We start from the raw sequence: 25868 nt of genomic DNA, 5'->3' as shown, positions 1-25868 counted from the left end.
TTAGGTAGGAGGATCATGAGTTCAAAGCCAGCCTCAGCAATTTAGTGAGGCACTGAGCAACCTACTGAGACCCTGTCTCTAAAAAAAAATATAAAAAAGGGCTTAGGATGGCTCAGTGGTTAAGCACCCCTGGGTTCATTCCCTGGTACAAAAGAATAATAATAATCCTCTTATAATGTATACCTCTCATTCTGTTTAATTTCAAAATAAAATTTATTGTTAGATAAGTGTCATTTCTTTGTCATTGAACCCCTGTGGCCAGAAAATCAGGCAGAGGGATCCTGTTTTTACTCAGCATGTAAACTTAGCACTAGTAATGGTTATCTTGCTTGATCTTACTTGACACTCACATTTAATAAAAGTGGTAGAGACAATAATCAAATTAAAATGATTTAAATATGCTTCTAACCCAATAAGGCCCCTATTTCTTAATCATTAGAGCTTCAAATAATTTACTTTTAGAAAAATGTCATATTCAGATTAAGTTCAAGGAAGAGCAGGAATCAATAATTTGAGAGGATCTGTAACATGAGAGGGTGACTGATTAGTTGTACTAAACAATTTTGGAACTGGAGTCTTTCAAAGAAAAAATGAAAAGAAAACTGGCAAATGAAAGGGCAAGTGGAGTTATTTCTATTTCTTCCTTCCTTTGATGGAGCTTTTCCAGGGCAAGGACCCTGCTTTGTCTGCTCTGGAGCTCCTCAGTACTTCATATGCAATGAATATTTGTTGAGTGGTGTTGGTTGAGTGGAGTTCTAAAAACTGAGACATTGTATCTAATGTTATTTTTGTGTTAGGATAAAACTTTTTTTTACTCTAAAACTTTACTTTGAATAATGAGCCCCCAGTGTAATTTTATGAGAAACAAAAATCAGTCTTGTATATAGTTAAAGAGCCCCCCTTCCCTCCCTCCTTTTTCCCTTGCCACCCTCCTTCCCTCCCTTCATTTTCTTGCCACCTCTGGAAATCCCTCTTTTCTGAAGGTGCAAAGTTGTTGAGCCCAGGTCCTGATATTGTTACCTTTGCTATTTAAAAGCCCATGGAAGCATTTACCTCGCCTCCTTTCTCCTCCCCTCCCCTAGGACCACTTTTGTAAAGTAGTAACTTTGGTTGAAGTATATTCTCCTAGATTTAACATTATATTAAGATTTTTTTCTTTTTAAATTTTGGTTATTGAACATACTGTCTTGGCTTGTTAAGCATATGTTTTACCATTAAGCTACACCTCCAACCTAAGATCTGTCCTACCCATATCATTACCGGAGATAATATAGATATAAGGAACTAAAATGCTTTACATTGTGGGTAACTGATAAGAGAAGATTTACAAATGGTAACATTTTAAAATTTATTGTTCAAAATGGCAAAAAGATGTTATAGAGGTAGAAAATAGAAAAAATTGCTTAAACTTTATGAATGTTTCATGGAGAACTAAATAATTAGAAGTAAAATTTGCTTGCACATTGTTGATACCTTTAAATGGAGTTAGGTTATTATTTTTAAACTACTCTTTTAGAAGTCTCTTTTATAGTAAACATAAATGACAACTGACTTATAAATACTGAAAGAATGTTTACAATGAAAAATGTTATCTGCCCCTATTGAAAGTAATATATTGAAATCAGTGTGTTCTAGGTCAATGGCTTCTAAGACTCCAGTTGGATTCATTGGACTGGGCAACATGGGGAATCCAATGGCAAAAAACCTCATGAAACATGGTTATCCGCTCATTATTTATGATGTATTCCCTGATGCATGCAAAGAGTTTCAAGAGGCAGGTGAACAGGTAAGGTATTTTTTGCATATTGTTTTAGATTTTGATAATTAAAAATGAATGTATGCCAGGTACAGTGGCTCACACATGTAATCCAGCAACTTGCAAGGTGGAGGCAGGAGTATTGCATGTTCAAGACCAGCCTCAGTAACTGTCTCAAAATAAAAAGTAAAAAAAGAACTGGGGATGTAGCTTAGTGGTAAAGCACCCCTGGGTTTAATCCCCAGTATTAAAATAAAACCAAAAACCGAAAACCAGAATGTACATTCAAATAAGTGACATCTTCTTGGAAGTATACCCAATGAAGTTGTAAACCTAATTAATTGTTAACTTTATTTCATTAGCTATTTAACATTTTTTCAGGATCCAGATATACAAGAAAGGAGCACTTCCATTAGCTACTTGGGGGAAGAGGGTCTATCTGTCCTTTAACAGGTGACCTGGAAGATTTCCCAAATTTGGTCAGAGGGTCTTGTTTTGCCCTACTAGTTTCCCAAAGTAGTAACTTTATTGATTATGCTGTTAAAGCAATTCATTTAGTGGAAATAGCCTTCCAAGTTAGTGAAAGACAGGCAAGATTGTCTTAGAATAGTCTTAAGAGATACAAAACTTATCTTGAGTCCTGGATCAGATAGTTACATGCTGTCTTAATGGTGGCAAGTTACTTACATCTGATGGTTTCCTCATTTGTAAAATGTGCATGATGAAAACCTATGTCATTAGACTGTGAAACTCCAATGAGAGAATATATGTGAATATATTTTGTAATATATTTCATGATAGCACTTTGTGAATACCTTTTAGCTATTGGCTATAAACCTGGAGATGACCTAAAAACACTGTGTGTTATAGTGAAGAATTGAGTTATAAAAGATCTCTAGAGTGTTGTTTTAGGAGGCTACCATTTGTGTTTCAAGAATTTGGAGATTGGAGTTTATCACGTTGAATGATAGCATCTGCTGGTTAAGTCTTGTATATTGTTTGGATTTATTGAACTTTATTAGTAACTCAGATGACAAGAGACCATGTGTTAGTATCTGAATTTAGAGTTTTGATTTTTTTAGATATGGAGCAAGTTGTAGAGTGGTAATAGAAGGAGAACGTGATTCCAGAACTAGGAAAAATCTATAAACCTCCTGAGAACTATAGAAAAAGATGAGAGAAAAATAAAATTTAGCTGGGTGCAGTGGTGCACACTTGTAATCCCAAGGGCTTGGGAGGCTGAGGCAGGAGGATCATGAGTTCAAAGTCATTTTCATCAATCTAGTGAGACTCTGTCTCTAAATAAAATATAAAAAAGGGCTAGGGATGTGGCTCAGTGGTCAAGTGTCCCTGGTTCAATGCCTGTTACCAAAAATAAATAAATAAAAACAAAATTTAACAGTCAACTTCTGGATGGTAGACTTGAAAGTAAATACTGTGAAATGCAATGCCCAGATAAAGGACAGATTTAGGTAACTTAGAATCCATTTGCATAACTGGACATCCTGTATATTCTTCCTCCCATGGTTGTAAGCTGTCTGGAAATGGCAGCAGTCTGGTATGAGAATGTCAGTGTGATCTTGGAACTTGTCAGTAACATTGAAGCTTACTTACGCCCATGTAGTCTGTGATAACTGACCCTGTCCTCCTAGTGCAGTAGGCTTGTAGATGACCTGAAGTAACTTAGAAACTTAGTAACCTTATTTGAAAGATTTGATCAATAATTTTGCTAGAAAATCTGGAAAGGTAGCCTTTTGCCATCTTCAGATATGGTAAGCATTTTAAGCTGTTATTCAGTCTGAGATGAATCAATTAGCAGTTATTTTGAAGAGATAGATTTTACTTTTAGAAATAACACATCTGTGGTGTTGTCATTTTATAATAGCTTATATATTTGTAAGAGTAGCAGTGCTACTCAGTCTCTAAACTGAGGAAATATCTTCAATTGAATTCAGAATTTAACTAAAGAGAAAGATACCTGGACTGGCAAAGCAGAAGCTCATGGCCTTTTAAGTTATTATTATTGCTGTTACTTTTCCCTTTATGCCTATAGCCTTTAGACCTTACCTATGGAATAACTAAAATGATTGTCACTACTTTGTGAATCTTTTCTGCTTCTTCCTAGATTCCAGATATTTCTGATGCTCTGCCTGAATTATCTCATATTCCGAAGTTACCCCCTTATCTCCATTTCCCAACAAAATTCTTGTTCTTTGTTAATTTTAGGTAGGTATGAGGCAAGCCTACTTTAACAATAAGGCTTATTCGTGAGTACAGGAGATATTTACATATAAAAGGGAAAGGAAAAACTCTAATATTTAGTGAGCACCTCTTGTGTGTCAGGTCTTTTTCCAACTATTTTTTATCTTTGTAACATTTTATCTTATCTCATTTTATCATTTTATTATCAGGAAACTCATTTGTGGGGAAATTAAATAATATCCCAAGGTATACAGTGGGTGAATAGCAAGAGCCAGGATCTAAACAAAGATTTGTCTTTGACTTCAGAGCTTTGGCTCTTAATTACATGGTGCATAGTCACTAAATAGTGAAATTAATGTATCAGATATTTTGGAGCATCTTCCTTGATTCTGAAATAAAGCAGCTTGTTATCTATTTATAAACTAGGTTTCTGAAAAATAAAGTGCCTAGATGCTTTTTGAATACGTAGTCTCAGGTCACTGATCATATATCCCCTGTCCCATTCTCTCTTTAATGTGTGGTTCTGTACTCTTGGAGTTTGTTGGAATTAATTAATAATTATCCATTATAATGGGTTGTTTAGTGGGTATACAGAGGTTAAGTATATCTTAATACAAGACACAGGAGTTATTATTCATGATCTTGGATTTGGCAAAGAAGTTTTAGATCTGACAGCAAGAATATGAGCAGTAAAATTAAAAACAGATAAATTGGACTGCATCAAAGTAAAAACTTGTGCTCTAAAGAACACCATCAAGCAAGTGAAAAGGCAATCCACAGAATCTGATAAATATTTATATCTGATATGGGACTTATATCTTGAATTATAAAGAAGTTGTTTTAGTTGCCTTTTTCATTGCTATGAACAAAAGACCTGAAAAGAACAACTTAGAGGAGGAAAAGTTTATTTTGGCTTATGGTTTTAGAGATTCAGTTTATGGTTGATTGAATCCATAGCTCTGGAGCCAAGGAGAGGCAGAACATCAAGGTGAAAGGGCACGATGGAGGAAAGCAGCTCAGGACATGGCAACCTGGAAGGAGAGAGAGCTCTGCTTTCCAAGGATAATATATAAACTCTAAAGGCACACCCCCAGTAACCTATTTCCTCTAGCTGCACCCTACATACCTATAGTTACTACCCAGTTAATCCACTCTCAGTCGTGGCTAGCAAGCTTTTATAATCCAATCATTTCACCCCTGAAAATTTTTGCATTGTCTCTCACACATGAGCTTTTGGGGGACTCTTCAAATGGTTTAGATAAACCATAACAGAAGTCTTATAACCCAAACATAAAAGGCAGGTAATTAAATGGGCAAAAGATCTGAAGAAGTGTTTCTTCAAGGAAGTTATACAAATGGCCAGTAAACACACAAAAAGATTCTCAACATCATTAGTTATCAGAGAAGTGCAGTCAAAACCATGAGGTATGCATACTAGGATGGCTAGAATAAAAACATTAGAGAACAGCAAGTTTTGGTGAGGATGTGAAGAAATTAGAACCCTCATAAAATGTAAAATGGTATAGCTACTTAGTAGGAGTTCCTCAGAAAACTAAGTATAGAGTTATGATATGATCTAGCAATTCTACTCATAGGTATATGCACAAGAGAAGTGAAAACTTGTATCCACACAGAAACTTCTGTATAACAGCATTATTCATAACAGCCAAAAGATAGCAGCAACCCAAATGTATAGCAATAGATGAATGGTTAAACAAAATGTATTATGTCTATATGATGGAACATTATTCAATAATTAAAAGGAATGAAGTACTCATATTTGCTACAATATAGAACTCTGAAAACATGCTAAATCAAAGAAGTCAGTTTCAAGGACCAGATTCTGTACAAGTCCATTCATATAGAAGTCTAGAATAAGAAAATCTATAGAGATAGAAAGTACCCTGTTACTTAGTGCTGGGGATGAGGTGGAGGTGGACACAGAGGAGTGATAGCTAATGGGTATAGAGTTTCTTCTTGAAAATGTTCTGAAATTGACTGTGGTGATGGTAGCACATACCTGTGACTATACCAGAAGCCTTCAAATTATACATTTTAATGGACAAACTGTATGGTATGTGAATTATGGCTCAATAAAGTCACTTAAAAACTGAGGTCTTGAGGTATAGCTCATTGGTGGAGTATGTGTTTAGCATGTGTAAGGACCTGGGTCAATCCCCAGCATGACCTTAAAAAAAAAAAAATCCAAGTCCTAACTCCTGGTACCTATGAATGTGACTTTTTTGGAAACAGGGTATTTGAAGATAAAAAATTAAGGCTCTTGAGATGAGATCATCCTGGATTTAGAGTGGGCTCTAAAACCAGTCACAAGTGTCCTTCCAATAGACAGGAAAGAAGACGTAAAGACCCAGAGATGAATGCCATGTGAAGATGGAAGTGGACTTTAGAGTTATGCTACTGCATGCTGAGCTATTCCATGAGCCACCTGAAGCTGGAAGAGGCAAAGAAGATCCCTCCCCTAGAGACTTTGGAGGTAGTGAGGACCTGCTGACACCTTGATTTCAGACTTTGGTCTTCTGAGCTGTGAGAGTAAATTTCTGTTTCAAGCCACCATGCTTATAGTAATTTGTTGTAGCAGCCAAGGGAAACTGATACAGCAAATGTTGGGAGTCTATAGAATGCCTGGGTTTGGGATTTGTCTTCACCACTTAGCATCTGTGTAAACATGGGAAAGTTTTTTAAAATTACCTCTAACTCTGTTTTCCCATGTGTGAAATAAGGATAATAATCATACCTTTTTCATGGAGATATTATGAGGATTAAATGAGTCAATATGCGCAAAGAACTTAAAATCGTGTTTGTTACAAGGTTAACCAGTGTTAGCCAGAAATTAGCTTCTGTAATCCTTAGATGCATAGGACGGGATGATGTGTACCTGTAATCCTGGCAACTTGGGAGGCTGAGGCAGGAGGATTGTGAGTTCAAAGCCAGCCTTAGCAACTTAGTGAGGCCCAAGCAACTTAGAGACCCTCTCTATAAATAAAATATTTAAAAAGGGCTGAGGATCTGACTCAGTGGTTAAGTGCTTCTGGGTTCAATCCTTGGTACCAAAAAAAACCAAAACCAAAACCAAAAACAAAAGACCTTAGATGCATTTCAACTGTACACATCTGTTATCCCTCTTCTGATGCTCTCCATTCAGATGGCATGTCAGAGTCTCTTGACTTCTTTCTTTCTTTCTTTATTTGTTTTTTTTTAGTGTAGTTGTACACAGTACCTTTATTTTATTTATTTATTTTTATGTGGTGCTGAGGCTTGAACCCAGTGCCTTGCACATGCTAGGCGAGCGCTGTACCGCTGAGCCACAACCCCAGCCCCTCTCCTCACTTCTTAATGAAGAAAGTTAACTTTCTATTGCTCTGATTATAAAGTTCCTATAGATTACTGTAGCAAAACAGATGACAGGGCTGGGAATATTGCTCAGCTTTAGAGTTCTTGTCTAATATGAACAAGGTCCTGGGTTTAGTTTCCAGAACTGAAAAACAAACAAAATCCCAGGTGATGACCTTCATTAAGTCATTAACTTAACAGATATTTCTTGAGTACTTCCGTGTGCTAGGCACTGGAACTGTAGCCCAGAATGATTCATAGTCCTTGCCTTTGGGGATCAGTAGTTGGTCTTAGATTATTGAAACACACAAATATGTGATTCCAAATTGTATAGGTAAAAAGAAAAAAAGTAAAATATCATTTTTTAAAAATGTGCATTATCTTAGGTGAGAAAGCAGATTAGGGGCGTTCTCTTTAAAGACCTGACATTTAGTCAGACAGCAGAATACATAGGATCTATCTAAGATAAGAATGGGATTGAAGGAGCAATTTCTTCAAAAAGAGGAGTTTTAGTCTCCATTTGTGAGATATTTTACTTTAGGTCAACAGATAACACTTGAATACCTGCCATTTGTCTAACAGATCACCTAGTGCAGTAGTGAATAAAACAGGTTGAGTTGAAAGTGACAAGGTGTTGGATATGTCTCAGGAGGCAAGCCAAATTAATATTACAAGGAAATTTCTATTAAAATTGTAATTAATTTGACTATAATATGCTAATGAAGCAGTTTTTGAGGAGGGGAAAAACTATTAAGAGTCATTTCTCATGGAGAACTATACAAATAATAGATTATAGATTTAATGACCAGGTTTTTCTTTTTCTTCTTCCTTGTGATATGTAAGTGGGTGTAAGGAAAGAAGATGGATTCTGGATAACTGTTCCTTTGAAATTAGTGAATGAAGACTTGCCTTTACTTCTTGTGTGCCCCTCTGACCTCTGCAGTGGGAAGTATTGTGTGTGGTTCACACTGAGCCCAGAAGCCTGGAAGATGGAATTCTCTTGACCTACATGTCATCTTCCTCCCATCTCTGGTTGTCTTAAGGGTCTGTACTCGAGTATTGATTGTATCAGCAGTGGAGGGTAGGAGAATAAAATGTGTATAAATGAAGTGAGAAAGATAGAGAGTGAAGAAGCTTTGGGCCTGAGAGGAAGTATCCTGTTCTTTTTTAATTATTTCATAATAAAATGAAAATAAAATTTATTTATTGATAAATGATTTATGTTGGCAACTAAGAAAATATTTTGAACGGTGGCAGTATCATTTGAACGATTGTGATTTTCTAGGAACACCCCTTTAATAGGTAATAGTAATTCAAATGAACAATAATTCAAATGAATAAGTTCAGATATATTAATATGCTAATATTATTTTGTGGCTATGTTTAATTTTTCAAAGTGTTGGATAAAAGAAAAAAATGAACTCCATTCTACACTATAAGGCAAAGACAAGACTTGGAATGAGAAATGTATGTGAAAACCATGAAACTTCTTGCTGTTTTGTAAAACAGTGCCCTGAAGGGATTAAAGGTTAAAGAATTCTGGGTGAATTTTAGTTGATTCGGACATTTTAATGCTAGATATTCACCTTGCCCCACCCTTCCACCAATGTTACAATATTAAGTGAAGCTGATGAGGTGAAAGCCAAAGTAAACTAAAGTATCTCCCCCATCTCCCAAATTGCAAAACCTTGCCAAGTTGATTTCTGATGTTCACTGTGCTTTCAGTGAGAGATTAGCAGGGATGAAAAAGTTGTAAAATATTTAACTCAAGGAATCTAACTCAAAGAGAAATCAGCTAGTTTTCAAGATCCTCATAAAAAGTACCATATGGGTCTGGGAGTGTAATTCAGTGGTAGAGACCTTGCCTAGTATGTGTGAAGCCTTGGGTTGCATCCCTCCCCATGCCAAAAAAAAAAAAAAAAAATTATTTCATGGGTTACTAAGGAAATAAAAATTTTGACATGTTCAGTATTTTACATGACTAATTAGCTTATTTATGCCTCCAAATGTTAACCTAATGAGGCATTTATAATTTATCAAATTTGTTATTTGTGGACATGACATTTCCATTAAAAATTTGGACTTTCCTGATTTAGTATCCTGTTATTATATCCTTGTTTCTGTTGGAAATTTAGATTTGACCTACAACGCATCATCACAACTTTTAGCACCTTTGATAACAATGTAACTAATGATAACCATTAGGCTTGTATATATTAGAAATAAAAAAAATCAATACATAGTCAGTGTAGTGTTTTAAAAACCTGAGATTGCCTGGACCCAACTCCCAGTTCTGCTATGTGCTATCTGTGTGGTTTCAAGTAGACTATTCACCTCTCTTTTGCTTAAATTTCTTTATCTTATAAAATAGAGATAATAACAATAACTCCCTCTTAGTCCTAGGGGAGCTGGCACATGAAGAGTGCTATTACTGCCACTGCTACTCTTCCTGTGGTGCTGGTTGTTGTATCTATACCATGTTTCTCAACACACTTTTATACCACTGTCTTGGCTTATACACTGACTTGGCTGAATCACTAAGTCCAAAGTATTTTGGAAGAAAATTGTAGACATACTTTTAAATGAAAGAACAATGATAAAAATTAAAATTAAACTATATGATCATTTGACAGCATCCCTTTTTATGGATCTATTCTGCACTGTCCCTTCTCTCCTACTTTTATGATAAGAAGATGCTCGTCTCTTTTTGTAATTTAAGGCTTAGCATGAAGGGCATGCAACTTGTGCTTCATTTTCATTGTCTAGGATTTTCCATGGAGATGCTGATATGTGCCAAAAGTCCCGACGTATGCATCATTTTCGTATGAGTTTTCTGGTTGAACGAGGCTTAATTAGATCCTCTTTTGTTTTCCCTTTAAAAAGTTGGAAACCATTTTGTTGTTCCTGGATTGGAAGGCTGAACATGTTTGGTTAAGTAAATCTCTTGGGCTCTAATCTGGCATCCACTCACATCTTGTTAAATAAGAACTTTAAAAGCCTCTTGCTCTATCATTGTTGACCAGATGTTTCAAGATACATGCACAAAACGTTTTTATCAGTCAAATGTAGTGCAATTTTGAAGTAACAGTGTGTTTTTCTACTTCCAAAGATTAAAAACCACTGGAGTAGAGGTGTAACAAGGTCATGTTCATATTGTTTCTTTGCAAGTTTCTGTTACCCATTTATTTGGAAACAATGCTGAGCTTGACTTTCCTGACTTTTGCCTAGAAGAGACAGCAAGATTTTTCTCTTCATAGAAAGTAACTAGGCAACAGTTATCTCCTTCCAGTGGATTTGTAAAAAAGAGGTACATTTCCTTCAGATTACTCTTGGTCCTTTTCCTTTTCCCCCCTTCAGCAGAGCATATTTTGTCTTGAATCCATCCAGTCTTTTACTCTTTATATTACACAGTTGCCATTGAGGTATCCTGGCAGACAGATTAATTAAGGTAAAGTCCAGAGAAACTGGCTGTAAGAATTCTTACTGTAGATATTGAGATATACATGGAAACCAATTTCCTATAGTCAAAATTGTGATAATAAAAAAGTAGACTCATCTTAATTCATAATGGTATAAAAATGAGGCTGTTGTGATTAGCAGGAGATCTGTCTGGACAGCCTGGGCAGTCATAGCAGAGCCAAGATTCAGTCAGCCAGGCTAGGAATTGTCCACAGATGTGGAGGTATTGAAGACCTGCACAGCGTGAGTCCTGCTAATGCTGTCCATTTGTATTGAGTCCCTGCAGGTGTTCCAGCCCCATCAGCCCTTTCTTACGGGGCCACACATGTCCTTGAATTTAATGTTACTAAATTTAATGTTACTGCCCAAGTTTCCTTTTTTATTTTGTAGATAGAAACCCTTAAAGATAACCAAAATTACTATTTTTATCTTATAGATTGATTGGGAAACCGAAGCCAGAGGTTAAGTGATTTGTGCAAAATAGCACATGACTTCTTGGCTGAGCTACAACTGAACCTGGTTCTCTGGCTTCCCCAAATTAGTGTTCTTTTCTCTGATCCATGCTGTCTTTGCTTATCCACTCAATTAGCAAATGTAATTGAAGGGACTCTAATTAGTTCAGCTCCTAAAGGCTTTTGTGGTTAGTGTCAGATTGGCAAGAGGTTGTTTTTTTTTCCCCTTAGATTTTGAGTTGTGGCCAAATTTCGTCAATTATTTCAGTCTTGAAGTCATCACATTGATGGCAAGATTATTTGAGTGTTTGTCTATCTGTCTGATAAACATGCCTTTGTAATGCAAATTAAAGGCTGTTATTATAATATACCAGTGTATGTCATCATGAGACACGGAGCAGTTGTGGCCACTATAGTGGTGACATTTCAGCTTTCGCTATCATTGTGTGTTTTTTCCAGGCCTGTGAGCTTTGACACTACTTTAGTATATAATTGAGGGGTTTATCAGTGCTCTGGAAACCCAAGCATCCCACGAAGCAGATGCTAGGGATGCAGGGGGCTGATTTGGCACCCCGTGCACTTGGCAGTTGGATGAATTGGCACTGCCAGTTCATGGTCATGAGAAGCTTGGAGGTGTGAAGTACCCTTAGATCTGTAAGCTAATTGCTACTGCCCTTTAGGGACTCTCAAGGAGTTATCTATATGAAATTGAATTTCTTTCAATGGAAGAGAACTCAATTCCTGCGAGGAAGCCTAAAATTGACTCTTAGACCTCAGGACTTACTGATATCTCTGAAAGATCTAGAGATGGATCTACAGTAGAAGGAAAGGCCACTGAAAGATATGCTATCATTTGCATTGTATTTACTATACTAAAATGGAGATGAACAAATGGGGCTCTCTAAGTAACCATGTTCTTGAGAGTCTAGGAGTAGAGAATTACAACTCTTTTGGCTCCCATTTCTTATCTCTTCATGTTACTACTGAGCTGTATTTTTCTTGAGTAAACTTGAATGGGTTTCCAGGAAATGGTTACCTCTTTTTTTGAATCTCAGTATTTGCTTGTGTGTAAGAAAAGTTTTCATGTTAACATTTCTTTGTAATTTCATGGAAAGTTAAAAAGTTTTCAAATTCTTTGTGGCCTATCCCTGTTACACATCAAAATATACATGTTGAATGTACCTCACTGTAGACTTTAAAATGTTCCATTGTTGTTAGATCGCAACATTGACAGAGAATATCTTTGTTTTGTTTTAGAGTATTTCTTCTCTGGACTTAATACACAAATTGCTAGGATACTAATTGTCTGAAAACTTAAAGAATGGTTTTTAAAATTGCTTTGTCCAGAATTTGATTTAGAAGCTTATATTTTAAGAAAAATTGAAATGTGATTATTTCTAGCTCATAATAATATTTAGATTACACACTGTGTTTGGTTTTCCATTCTTTGACTTTCATCAAATGCACATAGAAGATAAAAAGAAAATGTTATATAAACTTCTACCACATGAAAAGCAGAGACATTCCCATTCCTAAGATGCTTTCTCGTCACTTCACATTTTCTGATAGAAAACAGGTCAGTTTCTCCATACATGATGTTTGTTGAATAGTGTCAGTTTTTACATGTGTAAGTCATCCTAGAGAAAAGTCTTCAATTATTTGATTGATAGTCCTTCATCTTTTTTTACATGGAAAAACAAAAGACTTTAGAGAAAGTTTTGTGACAGTTGGGGTGATGGGCTCCACTTCTGTTAAAGGAGAATTTGAGTCAAATAGTACATTCTCAGTCTGTCCTGACCTCTTTGGTTCCCAACTGTCTGGCCATGTGTATCAAACTGTACATGTGAGAAAGAGAGAGAGCCGAGAGCAGGGGGAGAGTGTGAGTGAGAGTGTGTATGCATGCTTGCACACACATATATACAGAGCATCTTTCCTCTATAGTATGTTTATAGTCATTTTAAAGCAGAAACGAGAATTGAGAGGGTACCCTGATAACTATTCCTGTGTCTCTTGTACATACAGTTTCCCCATGAGTTCGGATAACTCCCCATATCCTGGTAGTACTCACTGTCATTACAGGAAGTGTTCATGTCCTGTCCTGACTTTTGTGAAATGGAGTGATTTTTTTTTTTTTTTGTTAGTTTGAAAATAGAAAGTAGAGGATGGTGGTTGTTTGTATAGAGATTTTGCTAACGGATTTTGTTGCCCACCAGATTACTCAGTATCCTGTAGTAGTGCTACCAGCTTTGTTGTAAAAAAATAAATATTTTTAAAATTTTGCCCTTTTCCCATTTACTCCCTTCACATTTTTAAAAACAAACAGTAGATTTGATTCTACAGAAACTGCATCAGTTCATGGATAAAAAAATGGACTCCTTATTTTGGACAATAAGCTTTTTATTTTTGTCATTTGTAAACAAGATTTGATTTTTGTGTTCTGTTACTTAAGCACATATACAAAATATACTTGTGTTTTAGAAACTGCTTGCATTTTAATTTAATAACATGCCTTCGCAATTTTTTTTAAAGGTAGTGTCTTCCCCAGCAGATGTAGCTGAAAAGGCTGACAGGATTATTACAATGCTGCCTACCAGTATCAATGCTGTAGAAGCCTATTCTGGAACAAACGGAATTCTAAAGTATGTATTTTTCAACTATGGATATTTTCTTGTTATGCTAGTTCATGAATTTCACTTTTGTTAGAACTGTTAAGAATTTACAATTATATTTGTTTAAACTTTCTATACTATTTTCTTCTTCCATAAAGTGAATAGTGTGGTTTTTTCCCCCCTCATTGTAAAGGGTTTATTTTTTCCACTGGAGTCAAGTATGTGACTTTTGGAAATAAGTTTTTTTGCTTCTGTTTCTTTTCTTTAACTCTTGCATTAAAATTACACTTTCATTGGTAAAATTTAAGAGGTTTTTAAAGTTTGCATTTTAAACTATACAACTATTAAAAGTATAATTTTCTTATGGCTTTTAGGAATTCAGAAAAAGGGTTCTATGAAAAATAAAACCAAACACTGGAAAGAACACTGTTATTTAACATTTTATTATATAATAAAAAGTTACTGTATGTCCTCTGGGTTAGTGTATCTGTAGTAAGAACTTCAGGAAGTTGGAATTAAAGGTTTGCAGCAGTTCTTTAAATAAAACATAATTTAGGTCAGAGTTTCCTAGCCAGTACCTATCTTCCCTGGCTCTGTGCACCTTTTGGTTGATTGGCGCCTGTTGCCAAACCCTTGTGGTTATGTTAGGATGCTAGTGCTTGAATTTCCAACTTAGTTTTCTGGTCTTAACTGGTTCCTATTCCTAACTTCTTTTGTTGTTGAATTTCAGCAAAGAGCTTGTACAAACTAGTGGATTCTATGGACACATCAAGAAAGGGTTGAATTCCAGGAAATTGTAATACATGAAATTTGAGGTTTTTGGAAATTGAATTACTTTGGAAAACTAATAAAGTTGGAAGCAAAAGACACTTGGATATTAGGCAGAAAACTGATAAGATAAATGTTTAGATTTCAGGGATGGTTGAAAGACACTCCTTCTGGATGAAGCCAGCAGGCAGGCCCTCGGTGTGTGTGGTCCAGAGGCACTCTTGCTGACTCATTGTCCCGCCTGTTTCAGTTAAGGCCCTGCCTTACCTCTCAGGGAAAAGTTGCAAAAACTTGTGTGGAGACAGGACCCTATCTGTATTAATATCCTTTATTTTGGAGGGTGGTGGCCAGCCACCAAACTAATTTTGTCCAGGGGGTGCTTTGAAAGAGTTTGGCTTTACATTGAACTATAATTTGCCTCTCATGGATGGTTCTTTATTTTCTTCTGGATAAGGATCAGTTTCCTATATCCAGTGCATGTGTAATTTTTTAGATGATTTCCAGTTTGTTTAAAGATTTAATATCTGGGCTGGGGTTATGGATCAGTGGCAGAGTGCTTGCCTAGCACGTGTGAGGCACTGGGTTTGATCCTCAGCATCACATAAAAATAAATGAATAAAGTAAAGGTATCATGTCCATCTAAAACTAAAAATATTTTTAAAAAAGATTTAATATCTTAAAAATAGGAAGATTACAAAAGACTGATAAACTTAATTCTTATTTTTTAGATTACATAAAGTAAAACCTACACAGAGGTGATCTCTAATAGTTTGCTATGTCCTTCTATGGAATATACCCAAGCTTTGGAACTAGAACAATTTGTATGTCTAAGATTGTTGTTTAAATCATGTTGTATGCTATTTTTTCCTATAGAAAGATTTTACTTTTCTTTTTAGTAATTCTTATCAGTGATTCCCCCCCCCCCCATTTTCTTCTTTAATATTTATACTTGCTGAGTTCTCTTTTCCAGTCATGATTCCTGGCTGAGTTAATATTATCTTGTAGTAAGAACTTCCGGAAATTTGAATTAAGGGCTAGCCATTGCCCTTAAATAAATTATAATTGAGGTCATAGTATTTTAGCCAGTAAAAATATGCACTGCTTTTTAGATAATAAGGGAACAGTGTAGGTATATATATTCTTGTAGTAAAAGTAGAAACATTTTACTACAAGAATGTCATTTGAATATTGAGGTAAGATGTACAAAAACACTGCTTCCTCTTTGTATGTATGTTTTAATTTCCTACAAAGAACAAAAAACTTCGTGAAATTTCCAGATTTATTCTTGTGTTTTCCTACTTGTTTGATATTTTTGTCTTTAAAAATGTATTACTTGAGGCTGAGACAAGAAGATTGCGAGCTCAAAGTCAGCCTCAGCAATGGCGAGGTACTAAGCAACTCAGTAAGACCCTGTCTCTAAATAAAATACAAAATAGGGCTGGGGATGTGGCTCAGTGGTCGAGTGTCCCTGAATTCAATCCCCAGTACCCCCCTCCCTGCAAAAAGTTTTACTTATAAAACAAATATATAATCCTAAAGCAAATGGCTAGATTTCACTTGTGTTTAGTTAATCTAGTAGAAATTACATAGATATGTGAAATTTGTAGTATGGCTTGTTAAAGACAAATAAATTACTCTTTTAAGACTCAGTGACTTTACAAACAAAATTTTAAATCCTATTAAATACCCTTTTAAAGTTAATAGTTGTTTTAAATTGCTTACATTTTAGCTTTACCTATATTATATGGTTACTGTGTACTTTACCTGAAACCAGAATGTGTACCATGTAGTTTATTAGATTCTTTTGGGCTTATTTGGAAGAGCTTGGGTTTACTTTGAACTATAATTGATCTGGAAATGAATATGAGATTTTTTGAACCAGTTCAAACTAATAATGTTTTTAATACTAAGCCAAAGACCCCCCCCCACCTTGATATCTGGCATATTTTAGCTGATTTGAACTATATAAGTAGTTGTATGCAATGTTTATTCAAAGTTGTAAACTATGAATATTTTTATTTATTTACTTAGAAAAGTGAAGAAAGGCTCATTATTAATAGATTCCAGTACTATTGATCCTTCAGTTTCAAAAGAATTGGCCAAAGAAGTTGAGAAAATGGGAGCAGTTTTCATGGATGCCCCTGTTTCTGGTGGTAAGTGGTAGCTAAAATATATGCATACCTATTTCTATTTATCAAAAGTAGCTATTATGATTTTGTGCTACTCAATAATTTCCAGTTATTTTTAGACCTGTTTAAAGATTCTTAATCTCACATTAAAAATAAAAACAAAACAGGCATATTTAGTACTCTTGAGATACATTGTTCTCAATTTAGACACAAGGAGATTATAGCTTGAATAGTTGTAAATTTTTGGTCTCATTACTATGGTTAGAGATAGATAAGTTCCTAGAAATTTAACTATTTTTTTTTTTTAATACTAGAGATTGAACCCAGGGGTATTCTACCTCTAAGCTATATCCTCAGACTTTTGAAATTTTATTTTTGAGACAGAGTTTTGAAATAAGTTACCCAGCTAGCATCAAACTTGTGATCCTTTTGCCTCAGCCTCTTAAATTGCTGGGATTACAGGTATGCACCACTGTACAAAATTTAACTTTTAAGAACGAATTCAAGAATTAGCTTGAGTGGTTCTTTCACTGTTGAAGAAAGTAAAGAAGTGGTAAAAAGAAAAAAGTCATCTCACAAGGAAAACAGGCCCTCATGGTTTTACAGATGATTGTCTACCAAATTTTCAAGGAGCAGATCACCTAAAATTTATACAGACTTTTCCAGACAATAGAAAATGGGGAAATAGGGGTTGGGGCTGTAGCTCAATGGCAGAGTGCTTGCCTTGCACATGCGAGGCCCTGGGTTCGAACCTTAGCACCACATAAAAATAAATGAATAAAATAAAGGCATTCTGTACAACTACAAAATTAAAAAAAAAAAAAGAAAATGGGGAAATACATCTCAACTTACTCTACAAGACGTATATAACTCTTGATATTTAAGACAGAAACAGTAGTAGAGAAAAGTTACACGGAGGTCTGTTTTAGTCATGATGTAGAAGTTAAAAACTTTTAAAAAGTGTATTAGTAAACTACATCCAACCATGAATGAAGGAGATCAAACACTACAACCAAGATTGATTTAGCCTGTGTATGCAGAGATGGCTTAATATCAGAAAATTTGTAAATGTAATTCACCATACAACATACTTAGACATCATATGATCATCTCTGTAAGAGAAGGAGACCCACTAATAGAATTCTAAAATCATATTGTACCAAATAATAGAAGGATCTGGGTATTTTGGAATGGCAGGATTACAGATAAGACTTTGTGTAATTCCCAAATTTTTCAAAATTACTGTGTGATCAAAATTACTCTGTGCCCCCCCCCCCCACACATATTTTTAGCTGTTAATGGGCATTTATTTATTTATTTATTTATACATACGAGGTACTGAGCATCCAGTCCAGGGCCTTACACATGCCAGGCAAGTGCTCTACAACTGAGCCACCACCCTAGCCCCATGTGTACGTGTATTTTTAGTGTAGACAATAGAATATGAGTTTTATTCCAGTTGTGTTAAACTTGACTGAAAGCTTTGGAGGTAATAAGTAAAATATAATAATTCAAATCAGTTTCTATATTTTCCATAAAAAAACTGAATGATGTTTGTTGAAAAGATCTTATATTTCCAACAATTTTTCCCCCAAAGTATTTTGAATATAGATGGAGGAATAAATAATTATTAGCTTTTATTGTTATATTGAGTGGACATAGGCAATTTGATCACAAAATACTAGTAAGCTTTGTGTTGGTGTGGCTTTTATAGGATGAAATTAATAAACTGAACAATTCTTTCTTTTGAGTGGATCTGTAGTTGACTTTGAAAATTGGTATGGTGGGAACTGGGGTTGTAGCTCAGTGAAATGGAGTGCTTGGCTAGTACATGTGAGGCACTGGGTTCGATCCTCAACACCACATAAAAATAAATAAATAAAATAAAGATATTGTTTCCATCTACAACAAAAAATATGAAAATAAAAAGAAAATTGGTATGGTACATTTGATCTTACTGTTGACTTTTAAAAATTTTTAAAAGTTTGAAAAATTGACACATATTTATGGGGTACACCTGATGTTTTGATACCTGGGTACATTGTAGTAGTAATGTTCAAATCAAGGTAAATGTATCTTCTCAAACATTTATTTTTTGTGTGTGGGAAAAACATTAAAAAATGCTTTCATCTAACTTTTTTGAGATATGCATTACATTATTATTGTATATAGTCATTCTATTGTACAAGGAACATGGGAACTTATTTTTCCTAAGTATAGTTTATTACCTTGTGGTCAACCTTTTGCCCTCCCTACCTCCCTCCTTATTCTCCCCAGCCTAATTTAAATCAGATTACCTTGTGTTGTGTTTCTTTCTTGTTTTTTTGCTATTGAGTTGTTTGACCCCTTGTCAGATGTATACTTTGCACATCATTTCTCCCATTCTGTAGGTTGTTCTGCTCTGTTGATTGTTTTCTTTGCTGTGTGATCTTATTGTTTGATCTTTTATTTCATGAGCACAATTTGAAATTATATTGCCCAGGCTGGCCTTGAACTCAAAGATCCTCCTACCTCTGCTTCCCCTCCTTTGTAGCTGGAATTATAGGTGTGTGCAAGGCAGGCAAATTTGATTTTTAAGTGTTGTTTTAACTTTCAAAATGCAGTCTTATTTGTGTGAACACTTTGAAATACTCTTTTGTTCTTATCAATCTGTTTAAAACCCTACTATAACTGTGAACACATGTGAATCTGCATTATATTGTTGATTAAAAGTTTGTGTAGGAATTTATTGGTTGACACAGGTTCATTATGAGATTAATTAGTATATATTACCACCTTGTTTATATTGGTAATCTCATAGTTATTAATATCATAGCTATGATGGGTTAAAAAATTCCACTTTCACAGTTAAAATAGATAAAACTTCCTGTATGTTAAATAGTCTGGTTTTAAAAAATCATTATATCTTAACAAATTAAAATTGAATAAGAGGGATATGGGAAAAGCATAGCTTAGATACCCATTGTGGACCCACAGTTTTATAGATGTTCTAAATTCATCAACCTTGAAGTATTAGATATTTAGGATCATTTGAACAAAACCTTAAAAAAAATTTCTCCTGTATGTTATCTTTTTCCCAAGCTTAATTTTGTTTCTTATCTCAAAAAAAACGTAAACGAAAATATGTATGTGTGTGTATATATATGTGTAGTATATTCGCATATACACACAAATATATTAGTATCATAATGGAACCATAGTGTACTTATTACTTTGTGGTTAGCATTTTCATTTTAAAGAGTTTTTTTTTTTTTTTAACTCCAGATGAATTTAAAAGATTTTTGAGAAGTGAATGGTTTCCTAAATCCAACATTTTCCTTTGCTTCTGGAGAGGAAGTAAAAAGAGTCATTATTATATTATTTATTAGTCCATAGAGTAACAGATTGAAGGTTTTCCTCACATTTCATTTCAGTATTTATTAGACCCATCACAAATGGCTCCTGTGTACATCATTCTTGTTTTATTTTTTGATAATTCTGGGGATTAAATCAAGGGCCTTACAATGCTGGGTAAATGCTCTACCACTGAATTACGTCACCAGCCCTGTACATTATTCTTAATGTAAATAATATAACTTTACTTAAGTGCTCTATGACTCACAGTATGAGGAACCAATATATACTTGCATAATTTTCACTGTATAGTATAGATATTTTTTATAAGGCACTCTAGCATGCTTTAACCTATTTGGTGCTTCTTTTTGAAGATGCCAAACTGTACGTGTGGCCTTATCAAAGCCCATATTTTGCCACAAATTCCCTTTCTCTTCTGAAGTTTAAGTTTTTTGAGTATAGGGAGTCCTTTGTTGTTCCTTATTTTTATTAAATACTGAATATGAATGAAAATATCAGATATGTGTAAGGTATAAATCATAAGTACATGTTGAACTAATCTGTATCACCCAGTTTAAGAAATAGACTTCTCTACCTTTGAAGTTATTTTTAATATATTTTTATTTCTAATTAACACATAGTAATTGTACATATTTATGGATATAGTATAACATTTCTTAAGTACAGGTATATGACAGATAATGACCAAACAATATATAATGATCAGAACAGGGAAAATGGTATGTCTGTTACTTCAAACATATTAAATGCAATTCTTACATGTTTCCTCCAATCCTATTTTCTCCCTGATTAGAGGTAACCAGTATCATGAATTTTGTGTCTCATTCTCATGATTTTCTTTACAGTTTAGCCTCATTTTTAAAATCTCTTTATAGTAGTTTTATTTTCCATGATTTGGAACATTATAGAAATGGAATTATGCATATGTTCTGTGACTTGCTTTTTCATGATCTGTTCCTGAATTTCATCCATGGTGTTGGGAGAGCCACTAGCTTACTCAGTGCCTTTGTGAGAATTGGAAAGAGGCACCCCCTTTGCACTGAAACAGCTCCTAGGTGAGCCAGATTCACCTTTGTATTATTTTTTTTTTCTGAACAGATGTATCCCTGCAGGAAGGTTTATAGTCTGGCAAACTGTGGATTGAATTTAGTATCTACCAAAAAAAAAAAAAAAAAAGACTATTGGAGTAGACAAAGGGGAATGAAGGGAAGGGAGGAGGGACAGGATAGAAAAAACAGTAGAATGACTCTGATCTAACATTCTTATGTACATATATGAATATACCACAGTGAATCTCACTATCAGGTACATCCACAAGACATTAGTTTAAACAAACAAAAACTATAAGCAAATAGCCGAACTATCAATAGAATAGAGGGTGGGAGACAGGAGGGGAAGGGGAAGTACCAAGGACTGAATTAGAACAAATTATATTCCATGCTTCTATAATTATGTCAAAATAAATTCTGTTGTCATGTGTAACTAAAAAGAAATGACTTTTTAAAAAAAGAATGTAGCCCTTACTGATATGCCTGGTGGGATGTCCATGGGCAGTGAATAGATAATCTTGCCTTTATATGGTCATTAAGTATAGCTCATTACTTTCAGCAGCTGTATGACATTCTTCTATATAAATACATCATACTTTCATCTTTTCTATTGTGTTATATATTTGTATTGTTTCCCTTTTTTGTGTTATTCATATTCTTATACATCACAGAAGTGCATCTGACTTTTCAGTCTTTGGTTTCTCCAGCATAATGCTTGGAACATGGTTGGTCTTGAACAGTGTTCAAAAACTTCTGAGTTCAAGTGGAAAAACAACCACATGAGATAAATAGGCAGTGTTGATATTTTTATAAGTGGAGATATTTTACCAACATTGGAAATAGCACTCAGGGATGTTTTAAGTAATTTATCTCAAGATCATACTGTTATTTAGTGGCAGAGTTGAAGACTAGTGTAATGATGTTTCATATTCTGCTGTTTTAAGGAATATTATTTCCAAAGAGTTCTGATTTATTCCAGGAGGAAATAAAGATTGTAAAATGGAGGAATGCCCTTTAAATTATATATTTTTGGGCTGGGGATGTGGCTCAAGTGGTAACACGCTTGCCTAGCATGCACAGGGCGCTAGGTTCAATCCTCAGCACCACATAAAAAAATAAAATAAAGATGTTGTGTCCACCAAAAACTGAAAAATAAATATTAAAAAATTCTCTCTCTGTCTCTTTCTCTCTTCTCTCTATCTTTAAAAAATTATATATTTTTTCTCATTAATTGGTTAAAATAACTAACAACTGATGTGATACACTGTTATAGTAACCACCTCTAATGACCTCTTGTATCTCTACTCTGTATTCCCTACATTGACTCTGGGCTTAGCCATCTGATTTGCTTTAGCTAGTGGTATTTTTGTAAATATTAGGCAAGAAGTGGCTTTTTGAAAGCACTTAATACATTGATGTGTGCCTTCTCTTGCTACTGAAAACCCACCAACAGAAGAGCCTGGGCTAGCTTGCTGGAGATATGTGTACTAAACCACCAAGCATCTGAGTGAGGCCATCTTCACCACTGGGCTCCAGTCAAGGTGCGTCAGATGTCTACAGCCACATTAGTGACCTCAAGCCTGACCAACTAGGCCAAGTCAAAATTGTTTACCTAACAGATTGTGAGAAAGAAAAGTTACCCATAAAGTTTTGGGAATAGGTGTTATGTAGCAATTGATAACTGATTGAGCTGGAAAACTAGAATTCTAGTCCAACATTCAGTAATAAGCTGGAGAAATGAGCTGAGTCCAGAAAAGAGTTATTTGTTTCCTATGTCTATATTTCTGAGTACCATGATCTTTTACTGAATGTTACCTAAGCATCTACCCTGAAGAGCTGATATGAGATAATCCATATTAGTAAGATCTGGAAGAGTAGTTGATAAAAATCAATAAAAATTTTTAAATCTTCTTATGACTGCTGAGGTTAAATAGTGTATCTATCTTTTAAGTGTCTCGTGCTCTTAGAATTGAGTTTTATTGTTAGAAGGGGACTTCTCAGCAATTTAGTTTTTACTGTTATTTAACATATGGAGAAATTGAAGTTCAAAAAGGGTAAGTGATTTGCTTGGGGTTTGCCATCTTTTAACAAATCTAGGACTAGAATCCTAGTTTTCCTGCTCAGTCTAGGACTCTTGATACACTCTGCCAGACTTCCCTTCAGTCTCTTTTTATGGTGGTTTCCTCCCTTTTTCACAGCAATTCCTTTCTGAGGACTCTTTTCCAACTGTTTCATTACCTCAGTGACTAGTCCCTTCTCTATTTTGCTGGGTGATAGGCACTGGCATGTAGTGAAAAAATAGGGGGAATTGCCTTATTTTCTAACCTGAAAAAGCTTAACATTTCTGTTCCAGAGTCACTTGAGAAGAAGTAGTTGAGAAACTGTTATTCTAGAATTTGAAGGAATAAGAGGTCAGATCATTCCTATTAACTGGTTCCAGGGAGTCTTTGTTCTTCTGATAGATTGAGATAGAACCAGTTTTTGGGGTCTTTTAAGTGTTCCCTGGCTGGTGCTGTTTAATCAGATAAACCTCCAGAGAAATAAAAAGAAAGTGCTGTTTTGACATATCCCTCTCATGTTTGAGTTTAACTGGGACAGAATCTGTTCTGAGTTATAAAGACTTGGGAGTTGAACATGAGTATACCTGAAAGCAGAGGAATGAGAAGATTATTTTATATAGCAACAATGAGACTGTTTTCCCAGATGTGGAACACATATATAAAAACTTAAAATATAGTATATAATATTATATAATTATGTAACATATAATGAAAAGAACATGATGATAATAATGTTAATTTTTCCATACCCTTCTTCTCTGTTCTTATTGTATTATCATCTCTGTTATTTTAAGGAACCCTGTCTTATGCTTATGTTTGTTCCTGTTTTTTTTTCTATTAGACTCTGAAGAGGGCAAACAGTTTTATTCAATCTTTATCCCCATTAGGTACTTCTAGTGGGCATTTTTAAAAGTATGGCTGATTGAATCAAGAATCTTTTGTATGTGTATGTGTGTGGTGCTGGAGCTCAGATCCAGGGCCTTGTCCATGCTGTGCAAGCATGCCACTGAACCACATCTTCAGCCCCTTTTCTGTTTTTGAAATTCAAGACCAATGTTAAATATTTGGGGACTTCCTGCAATTATTCCTCCCTCTCAAACTATATAATATTAGAACAATACAGAGGAAGTCCCTATATTACAAGTTTAAAATTTAGGAAAACATACTAATAATGTGTGAATAGTTGAAGAATAATGAAATATAGTAGTATTCCCAGTACTTAACAACCAGAAAGAGAACTTATTATTAACAGTTTGTTCTCCAGCAGCATTCTAGGCATTGTAGAGAAACATTGTTCATGCTGAGTTAGCTGTTAACCAAGTTTTCACTTCTGCATATATTTCAACAATATTGACACAGTTGCATTAAAAGAGGTTGGAAAATATAACCTAGAATTTATATATGTAATTATATTATTAGTATATTATAATTACATTCTTATTATTACATAATTACATACTATATTTGAGTTTTTAAAGATTTATTTTTCTAAGTGTAGGTGGACACAATACCTTTATTTTATTTTTTTATGTGGTGCTGAGGATTGAACCCAGGACCTCACGCTTGCTAGGTGAATACTCTACCTCTGAGCCACAACCCCAACCCCAACCCCAATATTTGAGGGTTTTTTTTTAAGAGTTTTTAAAAAAATATGTATTTTTTTTTAGTTGTAGTTGGACACATTACCTTTATTCATTTATTTTTATGTGGTACTGAGGATCAAACCCAGGGCCTCGCATGTGCTAGGCGAGCGCTCTACTGCTGAGCCACAACCTTAGCCCTATATTTGAGTTTTTATATGTGTTCCACATCTGGGAGCATATGATAAAATGGTTAATACTTTTTATCTCATATTCAACTTTATGGATATTTAAAGAGAGAGTAACATCAGATTTAACTTATACAGCTAACTCTGGGACAACAGAAAAATTTTACATCTGGAAATGGAAAGTATATGGAAAGTCAACTGAAAACTCACAGATGATTCCCAGTAATAACTCAAGGGAACCTGTGGTATTTAGATTTAGACTTGATAGCTCTTTAGTAAATATTCTTTTTTTAAAAACTGTAGGTGGACGTAATGCCTTTATTTTTAAATTTATTTTTATTTTTATGTGGTGCTGAGAATCGAACCCAGTGCCTCACCTGCACTAGGCAAGCACTCTACCACTGAGCCACAATCCCAGCCCTTCAGTAAATATTCTTAAAGAAGAAAGGGAATTGGTTAATTCATATCATTCTCTTACTACCTTTAGTTTTATTTTTGTTAGTGCTGTTGTACTTATGTTAATGAAGAAATTAAAAGAAGGAACTTTCAGAAAGAGAAGGCAAATTATCGAAATCAAGGTCTACATTTCTTTCTTCAGTGAATTACTTTGCACTTAAAATTATTGTATTTATATAATTGTTACAAGATTACCTACTATATCTGATCTTTCTTCTTATGCTGACAGCACCTTGACCACAAGGGACATGCCTCAATCTCCCATTTCATTCAATAAACATTTCCTGAGTACCTTTTCTGTGCTAAGTGTGCTATAGCCACTAGGGTTAGCACTATGCCTTTTGGAATTTTTGTTTAATAGGAATAGAGAATGTAAATAAAAATAATTTCAGTGAGAAGTGCTGTGAAGAAAAAAGGCAAGTATTAGTTGAGGTGGAGAGTAAAAAGAGGGCTCT

The 25868-nt window shown here is 34.7% G+C and overlaps 1 protein-coding gene across 4 annotated transcripts in view; it reads left to right on the top strand.

Annotated features, from left to right (window-relative positions):
• Window positions 1–25868, top strand: part of Hibadh (3-hydroxyisobutyrate dehydrogenase) — a 101515-nt gene that overhangs the window by 7819 nt on the left and 67828 nt on the right. Inside the window, exons 1-4 of one of the 4 annotated variants that reach the window (XM_077795984.1) lie at window positions 1698–1786; window positions 3882–3986; window positions 13754–13859; window positions 16629–16750. In XM_077795984.1, coding sequence (XP_077652110.1) covers window positions 13801–13859; window positions 16629–16750 — 181 coding nt within the window. In that variant the 5' untranslated portion in view covers window positions 1698–1786; window positions 3882–3986; window positions 13754–13800. Of the gene's footprint in view, window positions 1–1625; window positions 1787–3881; window positions 3987–13749; window positions 13860–16628; window positions 16751–25868 lie in introns of those variants that run through there. The other 3 variants (XM_026407476.2, XM_026407477.2, XM_077795985.1) reach the window with 3 other exon arrangements.

Source organism: Urocitellus parryii, chromosome 3 (genome assembly GCF_045843805.1).
Source record: "Urocitellus parryii isolate mUroPar1 chromosome 3, mUroPar1.hap1, whole genome shotgun sequence".
NCBI lineage: Eukaryota > Metazoa > Chordata > Mammalia > Rodentia > Sciuridae > Urocitellus > Urocitellus parryii.
Note: the sequence above shows the minus strand (reverse complement) of the source record. Positions and strands in the feature narration are given on the sequence as shown.